Source organism: Cetorhinus maximus, chromosome 17, assembly GCF_964194155.1.
Source record: "Cetorhinus maximus chromosome 17, sCetMax3.hap1.1, whole genome shotgun sequence".
NCBI classification, from domain to species: Eukaryota; Metazoa; Chordata; class Chondrichthyes; order Lamniformes; family Cetorhinidae; genus Cetorhinus; species Cetorhinus maximus.
The window spans coordinates 6,217,902-6,235,623 of record NC_135895.1 but is presented as its reverse complement, the minus strand read 5'-3'; the positions used below and the strand labels follow the sequence as shown (position 1 = coordinate 6,235,623).

Below are 17,722 nucleotides of genomic sequence, written 5' to 3'. Positions count from 1 at the left end.
TTTGGAGGTTGGGGAGAGAAGGGGAGGGTAACAAAGGAGTTGGGAAAATGAGCTTGTGCTTGGCAGAGAGAGGAGGCAGATGCTGGAGTGCAGAAATCTACCCCGCTTTCAACTTTAGTCTGTCGAGATACAGTCTAACAGAAGCCAGACAGACACATGGTTGAATTTTAAAGGACACTTCTGCTGATCCTCAGGTCCGTCACTTAGGGAGCACAGATAGGAAGATGGGGTAACAGCCTTCCAGCAGTGATTCTCCAACTACATGTCCCACTCTGTTGTGACCTGTCACTTGGAGCATGAATGGGCAATTTGCCTTTATTTACTTTGCCTCACTTATATATACACACAAATATATACATATATACATAAATATATCAACATCCTGAGGGTTACCAGTGACCAGAAACTGAATAGACTAGCAGTATAAATACTGTGGCTACAAGAGGCTTGGAATCCTGCAAAGAGTGACTCACCTCCTGACTCCCCAAAGCCTGTCCACCATCTACAAGCCACAAGCCAGGAGTGTGATGGAATACTCTCCACTTGCCTGGATGAGTGCAGCTCCCACAACACTCAAGAAGCTTGACACTGTCCAGGACAAAGCAGCCACTTGATTGGCACAGCATCCAACAGCATTCACTCCCTCTGCCACCGACGCACAGTAGCAGCAGCGTGTGCCATCTACAAGATACACTGCTCCTTCGACAGCAGCTTCCAAACCCATGACCACTACCACCTAGAAGGACAAAGGCAGCAGATAGATGGGAACACCACCACCTGGAAGTTCCCCTTCAAGTCACTCACCATCCTGACTTGGAAATATATCGCCGTTCTTTCACTGTCGCTGGGTCAAAATCCTGGAACTCCCTCCTTAACAGCACTGTGGGTGTACCTACACCACATGGACTTCAGCAGTTCAAGAAGGCAGCTCACCAACCTTCTCAATGTCAATTAGGGATGGGCAATAAATGCTGGCCTAGCCAGTGATGCCCACACCCCGTGAATGAATGACAGAAAATTAATTGCACATTTCAACTGGTGAGCTATCAATAGAGGTGCTACTCATAGAAACAGGAGGAGGCCATTCAGCTCTTTGAGCCTGTCCTGTCATTCAGTGAGATTATGTTTGATCTGTGTGCTAATACCATATACCACCTCACCACACACACCCCCTCCCTTTGCCCCATATCCATTAATACCTCTGACTTGCAAAAATCTATTAATCTCAGATTTAAAATTATTGAACTAGCATTTGCTTCTTTTTGTGGGACGAGTATTCATCATTTCTATCACCTTATGTGTGAAGAAGTGTTTCCTAGCTTCTCCCGTGAATGGCCAGGCTCCAATTTTAAGGTTAGGTCCCCTTATCATATTATCGATTTGAGAGCAAGTAGACAGACACGGTTTCCTCTGGCAATAGGTCATTGGCCAGAGGTCATAGGTTTAAAATAATTTGAAAAGTGCTAGAGAGGGAACGAGGTGAATGTTTTAATGTACTAATGATCTAGAATGGCGTAAGGGGAGTGGAATCAGATTCAATAGGAACTTTCAAAAGACAGTTGGACATGTTCTTGAGGAGGACTCATTGGTCAGGTTATGGGGGAGAACGCTGGGGTGTGGGATTAAAATGTCAGGTTCTTCAAAGAGCTGGCACAAACTCAATGGGCTGGATGAATTCCTCCTGCATTATAAGATGCCTTAAATCAATCCCATGTTCCAGCCAAATTCACTCTTTCAGGGAAGTTATTCCAGGGTGGATACCCTTTGCTTGAATTAATATTCTTTATGTGTGTGGTCTGTCCTAAATTTGAGCTTTACCAGCGTAGAATGGTATCCTCATGTCCTGCATCTATGGCATATCTCAAAATGTTGTGTTCTGCCTAATTTCTATCTCCCATTAAGCAGCCTATCCATCTTTTATAAAGTCCCCTCTGATTTGTCTCTATGAGGTTGAAGAGCCTGAGCCCATTAAGTAACTTCTCATAACTCTTTCATCTGGTACTTAAGGGGCTGAAATGCCCTCTCGTCAAATAGCTCTAATGTTTCCCTTGGCTCACAAATCGATGATGACCTTCAAACTCAGCATGTCACCCAGTCTTAATTCAAGGCTGCTGTCAGACTGCAAAAAGCCAGGCCTTAGTTGACACACACGTTGTTTACAATTGACATGACCACAAAAAGACACAAAATGAACAGAGACATCTTTCAGACAAAACATTCAAATTGCATAAACTTTGCTCGGTTAAAAATAAAGCAAAGCCAAGAATTCGAACTGAAAGTTCTGTAAGTGAAAATTCACTTTGAGACCAATCAAAGGACTGAAAACTTAAAGTTTCATAAACAACGGCCCAGGCTTTTCTGAAAAAAAATATCAGCAACTGGACAAAGTTCATGGTTATTAATGTGCAAGTTGTGGTGAGGGAGGTGTCCACTGTGAATTGTCACAAGTTGGTGGGCTGCCTGCAGTGTTCCATAATCAGCTTCAGGGAAACAGCATCTTGTCCTTAACCCTCGCCGCGAGTTTCATGGATTTTTTTGCATTTGTACATTAATGAATCATTAAATCCACTCCAGAAAGTCGACTAATCAATAATGCAAATGCCCTTTTTAATGACATGGTAATTAATGAACGGTTGCCAATCAACCTCTCTTGAGGATAAAGTGAACAATTAAAAGTGTGAAACAGAGTTAACATTTCAGGTCGATTAACCTTCATCAGGACTGCTCTGATGTAAGATCACAGACTTCAAATGTTGTCCAGAATCTTATCAGCCCCGTGGGGGTGGAGTTGGAGGCAGAACTGGAAGAAAATTTCAAAAGTCATGGTGGGGTCGATTCCCTGACTTGAAGTTTTCTTACTGGAGGTTGGCTGCAATGGGAACCAGTAATCCCTTCCACGGAGGCAAATGGTTTGGGCAAATAAGGTCCCACTTAGGTGCCAGTTCCAGAACCAGCCGGCATCTTACTGGCATTGGACTGGCCCCCGCTGCTGAGGCTGGAAACCAGCAGCTACCTGAACCTGACAGTTGTTGCATTCTTTATTTTTAAAGTGTTATTGCACCTCATTTTGAAGTGCCCTCCTGCTTTCCTCCCTGCCTCAGCAGCACCAACCTCTCCCAGCAAGGTTCCAGTCATCCTGTTCTGCAGGCTGTCTAATTGGGCCTCCCACCTTGGAGACACCTTGCCATCCTTAATTAGGTAGCTCCCCAACTGTCGTCGACCTCTGATCTGAGCGGGGTCAGCACCCAGAAATGGTCCCAATGCCTGAAATTTTTCAAAGGGCAGATGGTTCTGCCCAGTAACTCAGTTTTTCTCTCTCTTGAGTGCAAGAGTAAAGCTGCCTTGCTGCAATTATATAGAGCCTTGGTGAGACCACACCTGGAGTATTGTGTACAGTTTTCGTCTCCTTATCTAAGAAAGGGTAGACTTGTCAAAGAGGGAGTGCAACAGAGGTTCACCGAACTAATACCTGGGGTGGCAGGATTGTCTTGTGAGAAGGCACTGAGGAGTCTTAGCCTGTATTCTCTAAAGTTTTGAAGAATGAGAGGTGATCTCATTGAAACTTACAAAATTAACACAGAGTGTGACAGGGTCGATGTTGATAAGATATTTCCCTTGGCTGGTGAGTCTAGAACCAGGGGACACAGTCTCATGGGCAGGCCATTTAAGACTGAGATGAGGAGGAATTTCTTCACTCAGAGGGTGGTGAATCTTTGGAATTCTCTTCCCCAGAGGGCTGTGGAAGCTTAACCATTGAGTATGTTCAAGACAGAAATTGATAGATTCCTGGAGACCAATGACATCAAAGGGTATGGGGATAGTGGGACAAATGGTGTAGAGGTCGATGGTCAGTCTTGATCTGTTTGGAAAGTGAAACAGGCTCGATGGGCTGAATGACCTACTCTTGCTCCTATGTTCCTCCACAGGTGCTGCTAGACCTGCTGAGTAACTGCAGTATTTTCTGTTTTTACTTCAGTCTTCCGACATCTGCAGTATTTTGCACCAAGGCTCCTTTGACAGCACCTTCCAAACCCACAATCGCTATCATCTGGACGGACAAGGGCAGCAAACACATTGCCTGAAAGGATGGTGGAAGATTCAAGAGTACATTTCAAGAATGAACTGGATAAGTACCTGATGGGGGAAAAATTTGCAGAGCTTTGAGAAGAGAACAAGGGAGTGGGACTCGTTGGATAGCTCCTTTAAAGAGAGGGGGCTGGCGTAATAATGGGCCAAATGGCCTTCTGTGCTGTATCATTTTATGATTTTATAATGGAATTAGAGCACTATATTCAAACACTATACTTGCATCAGGTCTGTTTTAACCCAGTTTACACAGCATTGAAAATGCAATCAAGAACAAGTAACACAATATTTGCGGAAGCAGCTTTATACTGTAGATAGCGGTTTATAAGTCAATTCGGTGTATAAATCAATCTCTGCTTTCAGTCACAATATGCTATACTTGTACTGGTCGTCAGCCCCAATTTTTCACCCCGCAAGTGGATGTTTTACTTGCAACTGGATGCAATGGACTGAGCAGGCAATAAGGGTGATGTTGCAAAGATGCCCAGGAGTGTAAGACACGCCCACTCTTTGTGTTAGATGCCGATGAGTTTCGAATTTGACGGGTTTTCAATGCTTTAATTGCGGTTAAAAGGGTCTTTGTACAGTTAATTTATTCAACAAACTGTGTCACATTAATTCACTGGTTTTATGGCTTCTTTTCACATTTCAGAATGGCAGCCACCCTCACCCACACTGGCAGCTCACTTTTATACTCAGTGTATAAATTGACCCCATTATTAGGGGGATTTTTCAGGCTTCAGAGGTTGACTAACGCCCTGACATCTACGGTACGCCAAAGTCGCAGTTTGGGAACTATGGTTCCGAGCAGGCTTCGGGCCTCCTGCACATGCATTGGCTGCAAAAGAGCCGCATGTGCGCAGTTTGTCCATTTTCGCGTCTTTCAGCTAGGAACTGAAGAAAAGGAAGCAGAGAAGTGAAATGGCGCAAAACTGGAGGCCAGGTGACCTGAGCTGGGGCACCATTCGAGAGAAGGTGTCCCAGGGAGTAGGACACAGAGAGAGGGATAGAAAGAAGGTCCCAGAAGAAAGTCCTAGGCAGGGACAAAGCCAAGGATCAGAAACAGGTCCCAGAAGATAGTTCCAGGTAAGGGGCAAGGACAGAAATCAAAAACAGATCCTGTTATATAAAGTTGAGAGAAAGGAGCAGAGAAATTGGCTCCAAGTTAAAGAGAAAGCTGCAGGGAGCAGACTTCACAGGATCATGTAGAACCACAGAGTTTTAATGGGCCATTTGGCCCATTGTGTCTGTTCCAGCACTCCAAATGAGCATTATGACCTAGTGCCATTCTCCTGCCTTTTCCCTGTACCCCTGCACATTGTTTCTATTCAAATAATTACCAAATGCCCTCCTGAATGCCTCGATCGAACCTGCCTCCACCACACTTCCAGGCTGTGCATTCCAGACCCGAACCATTTGTTTTGTGAAAAAGTTTTTTTCTCACGTCATGTTTGCTTCTTTTGCAAATCACTTTAACTCTGTGTCCTCTCGTTCTTAAACCTTTTACAAGTGAGAATAGCTTCTCTCTATCTACTCTATCCAGCCTGTTAATGATTTTAAACATCTCTCTCAAGTCTCCTCTTAGCCTTCTTCTCTCCAAGGAGAACAGTCTCAACCTCTCCAATCTATCTTTGTGACTGAAGTTTCTCAACTCTGGAACCATTCTTATAAACATTTTCTGCACTCTCTTCAATGTGTTCACATCTTTCCTATAATGTGGTGCCCAGAACTGTACACAATACTCCAGCTGAGGTCTAACCAGTGTCTTATATAAATTCAGCATAACCTCCTTGCTCTTGTACTCTATGCCCCTATTAATAAAGCTCAGTGTAAAGAAAATATCTTTTTATTTCTGTTGGACTGTGGACTAAAATGACAATGGTTGCAGTTTGAGAGACAGGTCTACTGGAACAGAGTGAGGGTTATATACAACGTTGCTGTCCTGGACCAGAGTGTGCCATGAAAGACAGGGTAGTGCCATGGAGGAGTCCAGTCTAATGGGGAACTGCCTGCCAACGATGTTTTAAACAGCTTCTGACCAGGTGACCAGGGTTTGTGTGAGAGCAGTGCAGCAGAATAGCTCCTAGCCTGAAAGGAAAAAGAACTGAAACCTTTCTCTCCTTTGTGTGTAAGATTCCATTAATTCTATAATAATAACTTGCTGCCTTTTTCTCCTCATATCCCTATAACCTGCTCTCTCTCTCTGAAAATCCCTGTCAAGAGGCATTGAAAGGCAAGTGCTCAACCAGGGAACTAAAGACTGAAAGGACTGGAAAGACCACCTCATGTCATCAACAAAGAACAGAAAGGAATTTGGAAGACATCGATCAAAATCAACCCATCGAACCCGGTGCTATTGAATTGTTTTATCCCACCCTTAAAATTCATGTTTTTGTGTGTCTTATGTGTCTTGTATGTGTGTGTAGGGATTTAAGGACGGGTAGAGTTTCGGTTCTAGAGTTAGAAATTAGCTGTTCACATTTTTTTCTTTTGCCACTGGTTTAAGACAATTTGTTCAATAAACAATTATTTACTTATTAAATTTACAAACCTGGTGCTTATATTCTGTTAACCTTAATTAAACTATTAGGTGGGTTGATCAAACTTTTTTCACATTTGTTGTGTCTCAGGGAGCAGTGGGGCTTGATATTACAGCGCACTATCCCCAGTGAGTCATGACACCAGGATACTATATGCTTTATTAACTGCTCTCTGCACCTGTCCTGCCACCTTCAATGATCTTTGCACATATACACCCAGGTCTTTCTGCTCCTGCACCCCCTTCAAAACTTCACCCCTTATTTTATATTGCCTGTCCATGTTCTTCCTACCAAAATGCATCACTTCACACTTCTCCACATTGAACTTCATCTGCCACCTATCTGCCCACTCCACCAACTTGCCTATGTCTTTTTGAAGTTCGGCACTGTCCTTCTCCAAGATTACAACACTCCCAAGCTTTGTATCATCTGCATTTGAAATTGTCCCCTGCACATCAAGATCTAGATCAATAATATATATCAGGAAAAGCAAAGGCCCCAATACCGACCCCTGGGGAACACCACTACAAACCTTCCTCCAGCCCAGAAAACATCCATTGACCATTACCCTCTGTCTCCTATTACTCAGCCAATTTTTTATCCACGTTGCTACTGTCCCTTTTATTCCATCAGCAATAACTTTTCTCACAAGTCTGTTGTGTGGCACTGTGTCAAATGCCTTTTGAAAGTCCATATACACCACATCAACAGCATTGCCCTCATCGACCTTTTCTGTTAACTCTTCAAAAAACTCCAGCAAGTTAGTTAAAAAATTTCCCCTTTAGAAAACCATGCTGGCTCTTCCTTATCAACCTATATTTTTCCTATATGACTACTAACTCTATCCTGAATAATTGTCTCTAGAATCTTGCCCACCACTGAAGTTAAACTGACCGGTCTGTAATTGCTGGGCTTATCCTTACAACCTTTTCTGAACAAGAGCGTAACGTTTGCAATTCTCTAGTCCTCTGCACCCTCCTGAGTCTAGGGAAGACAGAAAGATTATGGCCAATGCTCCTGCAATTTCTACTCTCACTTCCTTCAATATCCTTGGATGCATCTTATCTGGTCCCGGTGCCTTGACAATTTTAAGTACTGACAGTCTACTCAACACTTCCTCCTTATCAATTTTGAACCTTTCTAATGACAGGGTTTCTTTGTCTGTCACCACTGCCTGGGTAGCATCTACCTCCTTGGTAAAGATGGATGCAAAGTATTCATTTAATACCTCAACCATGGCCCCTTTGTCCATGTGTAAATCCCCTTTAGGTCCCTAATCAGCCCTTCTCCTCCTTTTACCACCCTTTTACTATTTATTTGCTGACAGAAGACTTTGGGATTCCCCTTTATGGTGGCTGCCAGTCTTTATACATTATCCCTCTACACTTCTCTAGTATGATTTTTCACCTCCCCTCTGAACCTTCTGTATTCCTCTTGGTTCTCAATCATATTTTCTACCTGACACATGTCACAAGTGCACTTTTTCTTCTTTATCTTAATTTCTATCTCCTTTCTCATCCAAGGAGCTCTGGATTTATTTGTCCTACCTTCTTTTTTTGATGGAATATACCTTGACTGTGCCCAAACCAATTCTTTTTTGAAGGTATCCCATTGTTCAGCTACAGTTTTACCCGCCAATTTTTCATTCCAGTCTATCCGGCCCAGCTCTGTTCTTGCCCCATTGAAGTCATCTCTCGTCCTGTTAATTATTCTCACTCTGGATTGCCTATCGTTCTTTTCTATCATCATCCTAAAACATACAATACAATGATCACTGTCTCCTAAATGTTCCCCCACTGACACTTGATCTACTTGGCCCACCTCATTTCCAAGAACCAGGTCCAACAGTGCGTCTTTTCTTGTTGGATTGGACCCATACTGCTGTAGAAAATTCTCCTGAACACAATCTCGGAACTTCTGCCCCTCTCTGCCCTTTACACGACCACTGTCCCAGCCTACATTCAGGTAATTAAAGTCCACCATTATAACTACTCAATAATGCTTGCATCTCTCTATAACTTCCCTGCAAATTTGTTCTTCTGTGTCTTTCTCACTAGTTAGACTACACCGAGCAATGTAATTACACCATTTTTGTTCCTTAGCTCTAGCTGAATTGATTCTGTCCTTGAAGCCTCTGAGACATCCTCTTTCTCCAGCACTGCAATGCTCTCCTTAACCAATACCACCACCCCTCCTCCTTTCCTTCCTTTCCTACTTTTTATGAACACCTTGTACCCGGGAATAGTTAACACCCAGTTCTGCCCTTCCCTGAGCCAGGTCTCTGTTATCGCCACAACATCATTTTTCCACATGGCAATCTGCGCCTGTAACTCCCCAATCTTATTCACTATACTCCGTGCATTCACATACATGCACAGTAACCCTGATTTAGATTTTGTTACTTTCCCCCTCACCCCCACTTCACCTATTAACTTACTATTCCCTATACTAGTGCTATCTGTCCCTCCCAGTCCTTTTTGCACTCGGGTATTCCTCTCTAATATTTTCTCTTGGTTCCCAAACCCCTGCCCAGTTAATTTAAAGCCCTCCCAACAGCACTAGCAAAATGCCCCGCAACAAACTCAGCCCCAGCTCTGTTCAGGTGCAACCCCTCTGGCTTGTACAGGTGCCATCTCCCCCAGAGCCAGCCCCAATGTCCCAGGAACCTAAAGCCCTCCATCCTGCACCATCTTCCCAGCCACGCATTCATCTGCCTTATCCTCCTATTTCTGTACTCACTGGCACGTGGCACTGGGAGTAATCCAGAGATTATTACATTGGAGGTCCTGCTCGCTAATTTTCTACCTAGCTCCCTAAATTCTGATTGCAGGACCACATCCCCTTCCTACCTAAGTCATTGGGACCAATGTGGAGTTGAAGCAAAATGGGCTTGAGAGAAGCCCAGAAGGTCCAAGAGGGCAGCCAAAGGTTGGTGACTCCATGCTGTGGGCTGTAAGGGCCAAGGTACCCTTATGGAGCAAAGTAGTGTTCACTTGGCACAGCTGAAGACCTGAAAGTGTACTTGGAATGTGAAGCTTGAGTGTACTCAGAAATCCAGGGGAAAGGAATATCAGAATCTCAATCAACATTTTGGGGGTTACCATTGACCAGAAACTGAACTGGACCAGCCATATAAACACTGAGGCTACAGGAGCAGGTCAGAGGCTAGGAATCCTGCAGTGAGTAACTCACCTCCTGACTCCCCAAAGCCTGTCCACCATCCACAAGGCACAAGCCAGTAGTGTGATGGAATACTCTCCTGTTGCTCGGATGAGTGTAGCTCCCACAACACTCAAGGAGCTTGACACCATCCAGGACAAAGCAGCCCACTTGATTGGCACCACATCCACAAACATTCATTCCCTCCACCACCGACACACAGTGGCATTTAGAAGGATGAGAGGCGACCTTATTGAAACATATAAGATTCTTAGGGGGCTTGACAGGGTAGATGCTGAGAGGTTGCTTCCCCTTCTGGGAGAGTCCAGGACCAGAGGGCATAATCTCAGAGTAAGGGGCGACCCATTTAAAACAGAGATGAGGAGGAATTTATTCTCTCAGAGGGTAATGTATCTGTGGAATTCTTTACCACAGAGGGCTGTAGAGGCTGGGCCATTGAGTATATTCAAGGCTGAGATGGACAGATTTTTAATCAGTAAGGGAATCAAGGGTTATGGGGAAAATGCAAGAAAGTGGAGTTGAGAATTATCAGACCAGCCATGATCTCATTAAATGCCGGAGAAGAGTCAATGGGCCAATTGGCCTGCTTTTGCTCCTAAATCTTATAGTCTTTTGGTCTTATGGCAGCAGTGTGTACCATCTACAAGATGCACTGCAGAAGCTCACCAAGGCTCCTTAAGCAGCACCTTCCAAACCCACAACCACTACCATCTAGAAGAACAAGGGCAGCAGACACATGGGAACACCACTGCCTGAAAGTTCCCTTTGAAGCCACTCATCATCCTGATTTGGAAATATATCGCTGTTCCTTTACTGTCACTGGGTCAAATTACTGGAACCCCCCTCCCTAACAGCACTGTGGCTGTACCTACACTACGTGGACAGCAGCGGTTCATGAAGTCAGCTCACCACCACCTTCTCAAGGGCAATTAGGGATGGGCAATAAATGCTGGCCCAGTTAGTGACACCCACATCCCATGGATGAATGAATTAACAAAGAAGATGAGAGTGAAACCCTGGAGGTAGATCCTTGTTGAAGCCATTTGAGTGGGAGCGATATTTGGAGAGATTCCAAGGTGAGCGCTTCAAACGTGGAGATTGGAAACCCTCATGAGAAAGACATAATTTCATTGAGCCCAGTTGGTGCATGGTGTGACAGTGTCTGGGTGGGTTGTTGAGAAATCCATGGAATCTGCTGTGGTCGCATCTGTCACTTACTTTGGAGTGTGGTGTGTCTGCCCACAATTCACCTGTTAATTCACATGTACCGTATATTTATCCTGAATATTAGAGTACAAGATAGGTATGGTAAATTATTTTATCTTTCCTAATTTGTATGTGTCTGTAAAGATATACCAGGGGGTGAAGGAATCGTGAATATTTGAATCATTTTCTTGTGTTCATAATGCGATCTTTCCAACCTTTTTGTCTGGTGTAATATAGTCATTTTTCTTGTTTTACTAAATATTTTATTCTTTGTGTTCAAAGTTCATCAGCAGAATTTCCTGTGAATTTGTTCAGTAACTTTCTTCCACAGTTTAAAAAAAGTTAGTCTCGGTCAAGACAGGTTTCACTCTGGATCTGACTTGTTCAGTATTAATGTCAGCTGGAACCATAACACTCCTCATTCCACTGGGGAGATCCCCGAGGCTATTAGGGGAAACTTAGATTATCCCCTTTTTTAAATTCATTCATAGGTTGTGGACATCACCGGCAAAGCCAGTATTTACTGCCCATCCCTATTTGCCCTTGAGAAGGCGATGGTGAATAGAACTGAGTGGCTTCCTAGACAATTGCAGGGGGTAGTTAAGGGTCAACTACATTGTTGTGAGTCTGGAGTTACTGACTCATCCAGGCCAAGTAAGGGCAGCAGATTTCCTTCCCTGAAGGACATCAGTGAACCAGATGGGTTTTTGCGATGCTCCAGTAGTTTCATGGTCATCGTTACTGAAACTAGCTTTTCATTCCAGATTTATTGAATTAAGTTTTCATGCCTCAGTGTACAGGTTATCAATCCAGTAACACTAACCACTGTGATATCAGTCCCAGTATCATGGCGGTTATTTTAAAACAATTTATCCTTATTTTTAGTGCGCAAGGAACTCCCTCTAGGGGCTTCGATGCCAAGGAGAAATAGTCATGGGCATGTGCAAGGCCAGTTTGTGTTAGGTTCGCTTACCACTACCTCGCAGCCTTCCTGGAGAACAAACCAAAGATTGTGAAACGGTCAATGGCATCTTTGGCAAGGTTACATTCGCTGTCAATCCCTTGTTGTTTTGAGGACAATTGGCAAAGGAGATATAAGGATGTGTAAAAACATTTTATTTGAAATTTGATGGCATGGCACCCTGCTCGCTGGTTGACAAACCTTTATTCATAGAAAACAAAATGCATTTCAGTTCGCATATTTACAATAGAAATGACCCTGTGCATTGAAAATATTCAGGACAAACCTAAAAGCTTTAAAAGAAAGCCAGAACTGAAAGTTTCAGGATGGTGCAAAGTATAACAGAAAACTGGATGCCTGTCGATCTGCAACCAGCTGAATTTTAAAAAAAATTACTGTTAGGCCAGAATTTTTGGCTCAGCGAGTAGGGGCGGGGCCTGCTTGCTGAGGCATAAAATGACACTGGTTGACGTCGGCCTGTGTCCTGACGTCACTGCACATTATTTAGATTTTCCGCTCGGCTTGGCTGCGCCCCTGCCGAACTGTCAAAGGTCTATTAAGGCCTGTTAAAAAGTAATTAAACTAATAAACTGAGCTGCCCGTCCAACCTTAAGGTTGGGATGAGGTTTCAAGAATTGTTTAAAAATTGAATAAAATTTTTAAAAAATAATTCATTGACATGTCCCAGCTCATGTGACACTGTCCCCAACTCAGGGAACTCCCACCCCCCTCCAGCTGCCCGAACTGGGAGCGTTCAGCGCTTCCGGGCGTACGTCACGCTGGGCAGGCCTTAATTGGCCCGCCCCCCCCCATGTAAAATGGCAGCGCGGACCCGATCGGGGGCGCTGATCGAGTCCACGCCCAGCCCCGCACAACCCTCCCCCAATGGGGGAGGGGGAATTGAGGGGAAATACTCCCCTTAGTGCTTAGACATTCCAAGAAAGAGCATCAATTTTTTGAACTTGCTTTTTACCTCTGCTCCACTCTCTTGAAATACTGAATGAAGGCGAACACCCCTGGGAACTGAATGACCTGCAATTTCAGAAAGAGCATGGATTTGAAATCCACAAAAAGAAAAATTATTTTAGAAAAATTCAGAATGATGTATTTATAAACTGGGAAAATGCAAACTTTAGTTGGAGAATCACGAGTGACTGACTTCAGCAAGTAATGGTCCAATAGCAAGGGGCAATAAAACAGGGGCAAATGTCAACCAGTTAACCTGGTTGTTGGCACAATTGTAATTTTAGTCTCCCCCATTCCAGAAAGCCTATTTAAACCTTAGGGCATACATTTACCTGGATGGTGCCAGGAATGGATAACTATAGTTGATGAGGATGATGAGATACTGGAGCAAAGAAGGCTAATTGTGAAATTTCAATCTGGTTTTATTCTTATTTAACTTGTCCATAGCAGTCTCACACAATTAACTGTTTCGCTCAGCCAAGCCACAGTCAAGCACATTGCTATGGTACTGGAGTCACATGTAGGCCACAGCCAATAGGAATGACAGATTTCATTCCCTGAAGGTCATTAGTTAACCGGTTGGGTTTCCACCACAATCCAGTAGCTTCATGGTCATCATTACTGAGCCTAGCTTTTTAATTCTGATTTATCAATTAATTAATTAATCGAATTTAGATTCCACCAGCTACTGTGATAGGATCTGAACTCATTATTCCAGGATTCTGGATTACTATCCAGTAACGTTGCCACCATGTTATCATTCCCTTCCGTCTTCTGGGAAAATTTAATGAGTCGATTCCAAACATGTGTTTCTTCTGGCGACAGAATTATGTATTTTTTTCGTATAAAGTAGACTTGTTGTTGATAGAGTGAAAAACAACCTTCAAAATACTTTGGATGGCTGTATACGCTAACCTGAACTTACTGCAAAAAGATTAAAACTCAACAATTAATATTGTACACACAAAAATATTAATTACGTAGAAATTGCCATAACCAATATATAAAAAAAACCCAAGCCTGTGATTTTTAGTTTTACATATATAGCAGGTTACATGCTTTTTAAGTCATGAGGTGAAGTGACTTGATATAGTTGGACATCCTATAAATGTTTACACTCAATACTTGCGGCCTCTTTTATTGCTTGGAAGCCACAATTTTGCACAGAGTCTCAGAGGTGGTAACCATTTTTAAAAATATGCTCTCAGATGTGGGCATCTTTGGCAAGGTTACATTCATTGTCAATCCCCTGTTGCCCCTTGAGATGATGGTGGGCCTTCTCTTGAACCACTACAGTCCATGTGGCGATGGTACTCCCAATGGTCTTCAGCAATGCAAGATCTTGAACCAGAAAGGGGTTCTGCGTGGTACTCAGTGATAATGCCAACCTCCCTTATAACCTCCCTTGATTTGAGTGCCACCTATATCTTTCATTTATGTTGGAGAGGGATGCACAGGATTACTTTCAAATGTGTTTCTCAGTGTGACGGTGTGACATTTTATAGACCATACCTAGGTCAAGTTGAGCAAAATATAGCTTCTGTACAACAGTGCACCTGACCAAATCTAGTCATAGAGGTCACAACTATCTTCTTTGAGTCATAATGTCGACTGAATGTACCACACATTTGCTGAGAAATGTTCAACACAACACTTAAAACTAAGAAGTCCTTTTTGAAGAAAAAAAAGATGTGCTCACTTCTAAAGAAGCAACACTGGTTCCTGATACTACTCAGCAACATGAACAATCCCCCACCCCAACACAAAGTTTCAACTGTGATTGCAAAACGCCATCACACCAGGTTCAGTAAATGTCTTGTGAAATTGTATTTGTCCTTTATGTGAATCGAGAAACTTGCAGATGGTCTCCACAACACTAGAGGCTCTGCGACAATCTTGAGCAGATTGCCTTGAATTGCATTGTCAGGGTCCGCTTTGAAGCTGATGGCGATCAGCGCCCAAGTCGGTATGTTCAGAGACGACACTGTGCCTGTTTGAGGTGGACTTCAAAGTAACCTGATCCATTTCGACCTTGTCCCCACAGCCGAGAAAGAGCATTTGCTTTATAACATGCCACATTTCCGGATCCTTGTAGGAGTAAATGATCGGATTCATCAGAGAATTGGTCAAAGCCAGCAGAAGGACCCATATCTTTACGGTCAGCACATTGCAGCTGGTACAACGAATGCCATCCAGAAGGACCACAATCAACCCTGGAGTCCAGCAAAAAATAAAAGCACCTGAAAGAGAAACACAACATAAGGTTTGGCTGAACGCCTAAGACTTTATTCCATCACCTTACACATAAATCCTTTCAGAATTAATTTTGAGGGGGGGGGGAATGAGTGTTTTGTGAAGAACAAAATTCCAACACGAACCTCCCATCACCCACCACAACCTCGCCTCATCAAAACATTGGAAAGAATGCTTCATCTTTATAACCTTCATCACAGAGTGTTTCAGAAGGAGGCCATTCAGCTCACTGGGACAATGTTGACTCTATGAAAGAGGCATTGAATTAGTGCCACTCTCCCTGTTCTTACCCCATTGTTCTGCAGATCTTTTCCCCTTTAAGTATTTATCCAATTCCCTTTTGAAAGCTACAATCTGTTTCCACCAGCCTTTCATCCAGTACTAGATCACAACAGCTTGCTGCATGAACATTTTTTTTTTCTTCATTGGGCCACTGGTTCTTTCGTCAATGATCTTAAATCTGTGTCCTCTAGTTACTGATCCCTTCTTCCACTGAATACAATACCTCCTTATTTACTCTACCAAGGCTCTTCATGATTTTAAACACCTCTAGTGAACTTCTGGTCTAAGGAAAACAATATCGCTTTCTCTAGTCCATGCAAGTGAAGTCCTTCATCCCTGGCACCATTTTATTAAATCTCCTCTACGCTCTCTCGAGGGCCTTGAGACCCTTTCTAAAGTGTGGAGCTCACAATTTGTTTTGGTTGTGTAACCCTTAATACGCTTGCCTAACAAGGATAAATCAATGCAGGTGGAGAGCACGGTAAAGAGGCGGAGAAGTGGAGGGAGGGAATTCCAGACCTTAGGGCCCAGGCAGATGAAGGCACGGCCGCCAACGGTGGAGTGATTAAAATTGGGGACAAGCAAGAGGCCAGAATTTGGAGAGGCAGGGAACTCGGAAGGTTGTAAGGCTGGAGGAGATCACAAAGATGGGAGGGGAGGGGAAGCAGAATCATGAAGGAACAAAAATGAGAATACATAAGAGTCAAAGCTGATTATGCCATGAAACAATGGAAATTAAATTAGTTTGTTATTGTAAATTTCTTAAATAATTTGGAAGCAACCTGTCAGAATCTGATCAGAAACAACTTTAGCTTCCTATTTCTTGGGAAAAGAATGACTCATTTTATTCAATGCTGTCATTTAACTGGACTCATCCCACTTCCTTCAACATACACTCTTCACATTTAACTTCACATTTATGAAGCGTTTGAATTATTGCTCTGACAGATACAGCGTATAAACACAAGGCTTGCCCTTTTCTGTTTCTGAAACAATGTAGCTGGGAAAGATTAACAACTTATTAGAAAGCTGAATGCCAGCTCTGTACAGAGGTACAGTGGGAGGAGATAGTGTTAGAGTTTAAGGACTGTGTGTGTTTACAGTCGAGTACTCGCATGAGAGCCAGCAAACCAGTGTGTGTGACATCATTGCATCAGCAGCATTCAACTTTTGTTTTAGATGACTAAACTGACCAATAGAGCTAAAAGTAACCATTACACAAGGATTGCTTTAGCTCTACTAACCTTATCATTTTGCTTCTTAACAACCCTAATTATATGTCCCTATGCATCACTTGCTATTCCACAGAAGCAACATCCTTATTGACTCCATGCTGAAGTGATGTCAGCAGTGCGCAATGGCCTAAATGAACCTAAAACGTTGAATCATGATTACTGTACTGTAACCATTCAGCCCACCGAGCCGATGCTAGCTCTCTGCAAGAACAATTTAGCTAGGCTTACTCCCCTCCACCCTTTCCCCATTGCCTTGGGATCTTTTTTTTCCTTCAGGTGCTGATCCAATTCCCTTTTGAAAGTCATGATTGAATCTGCATCCACCACACTCTCAGGCAGCACATTCCAGGTCCCAACCAGTCACTACAAGAAAAAACTTCTCCCCATGATGCCTTTGGGTTCTAATGCCAAACTCTTTACATCAGTGTCCTCTGGATCTCAACCCTTCTGCTAATGGGAGCTGTTTCTCCCTATCTGCTCTGTCTAGATCCCTGATGATTTTGAACACCTCTATCAAAACTCCTCTCAACCTTCTCTATCTAAGGAGAACAACCCCAGTTTCTTCGATCTATCCACACAATTGAAGTCCCTCATCCCTGGCACTATTCTTATAAGTCTTTTCTGTGCCTCCTGAAAGCCATCGCATCTTTTCCCAAATTGTGGTGCCCAGGACTGGACACAATCATTAATTGTCATCATCCCTATTGTACAGTCTCTCTCGTCAAGATGTATTCCCCAAATTCATCTTCTCCCCTGCTTTCCTCCCACTCTAGGGACTACAATATGAGATCTAGGCTGGCGTTTGAAAGTAGCACTGAGGGAGTGCTGCATTGTGTTAAGTGTTGTCAGGTGGATTTGCCTATTCATGTGGGTGCGAGTGTTCACATGAGACAATTCAAAGGGCATGGATGCTCTCCTGGTGACCTGGCCAACACATCCAAAACAGATTACCTGGACCATTATCTCTTTGGCAACTTGCGGGAGTTTGCTGTACCTAAATTGCCTTGCTGCGT

At 43.4% G+C, this 17,722-nt stretch overlaps 1 protein-coding gene across 1 annotated transcript in view; it reads right to left on the bottom strand.

Annotated features, from left to right (window-relative positions):
• Nucleotides 1-12,107: 12,107 nt before the first annotated feature.
• LOC144692152 (lysophosphatidic acid receptor 3-like) overlaps nucleotides 12,108-17,722 on the bottom strand; it is a 68,403-nt gene continuing 62,788 nt past the window's right edge. The window contains exon 4 of the mRNA XM_078560663.1: nucleotides 12,108-15,179. Coding sequence (XP_078416789.1) covers nucleotides 14,863-15,179 — 317 coding nt within the window. The 3' untranslated portion in view covers nucleotides 12,108-14,862. The remainder of the gene's footprint in view (nucleotides 15,180-17,722) is intronic.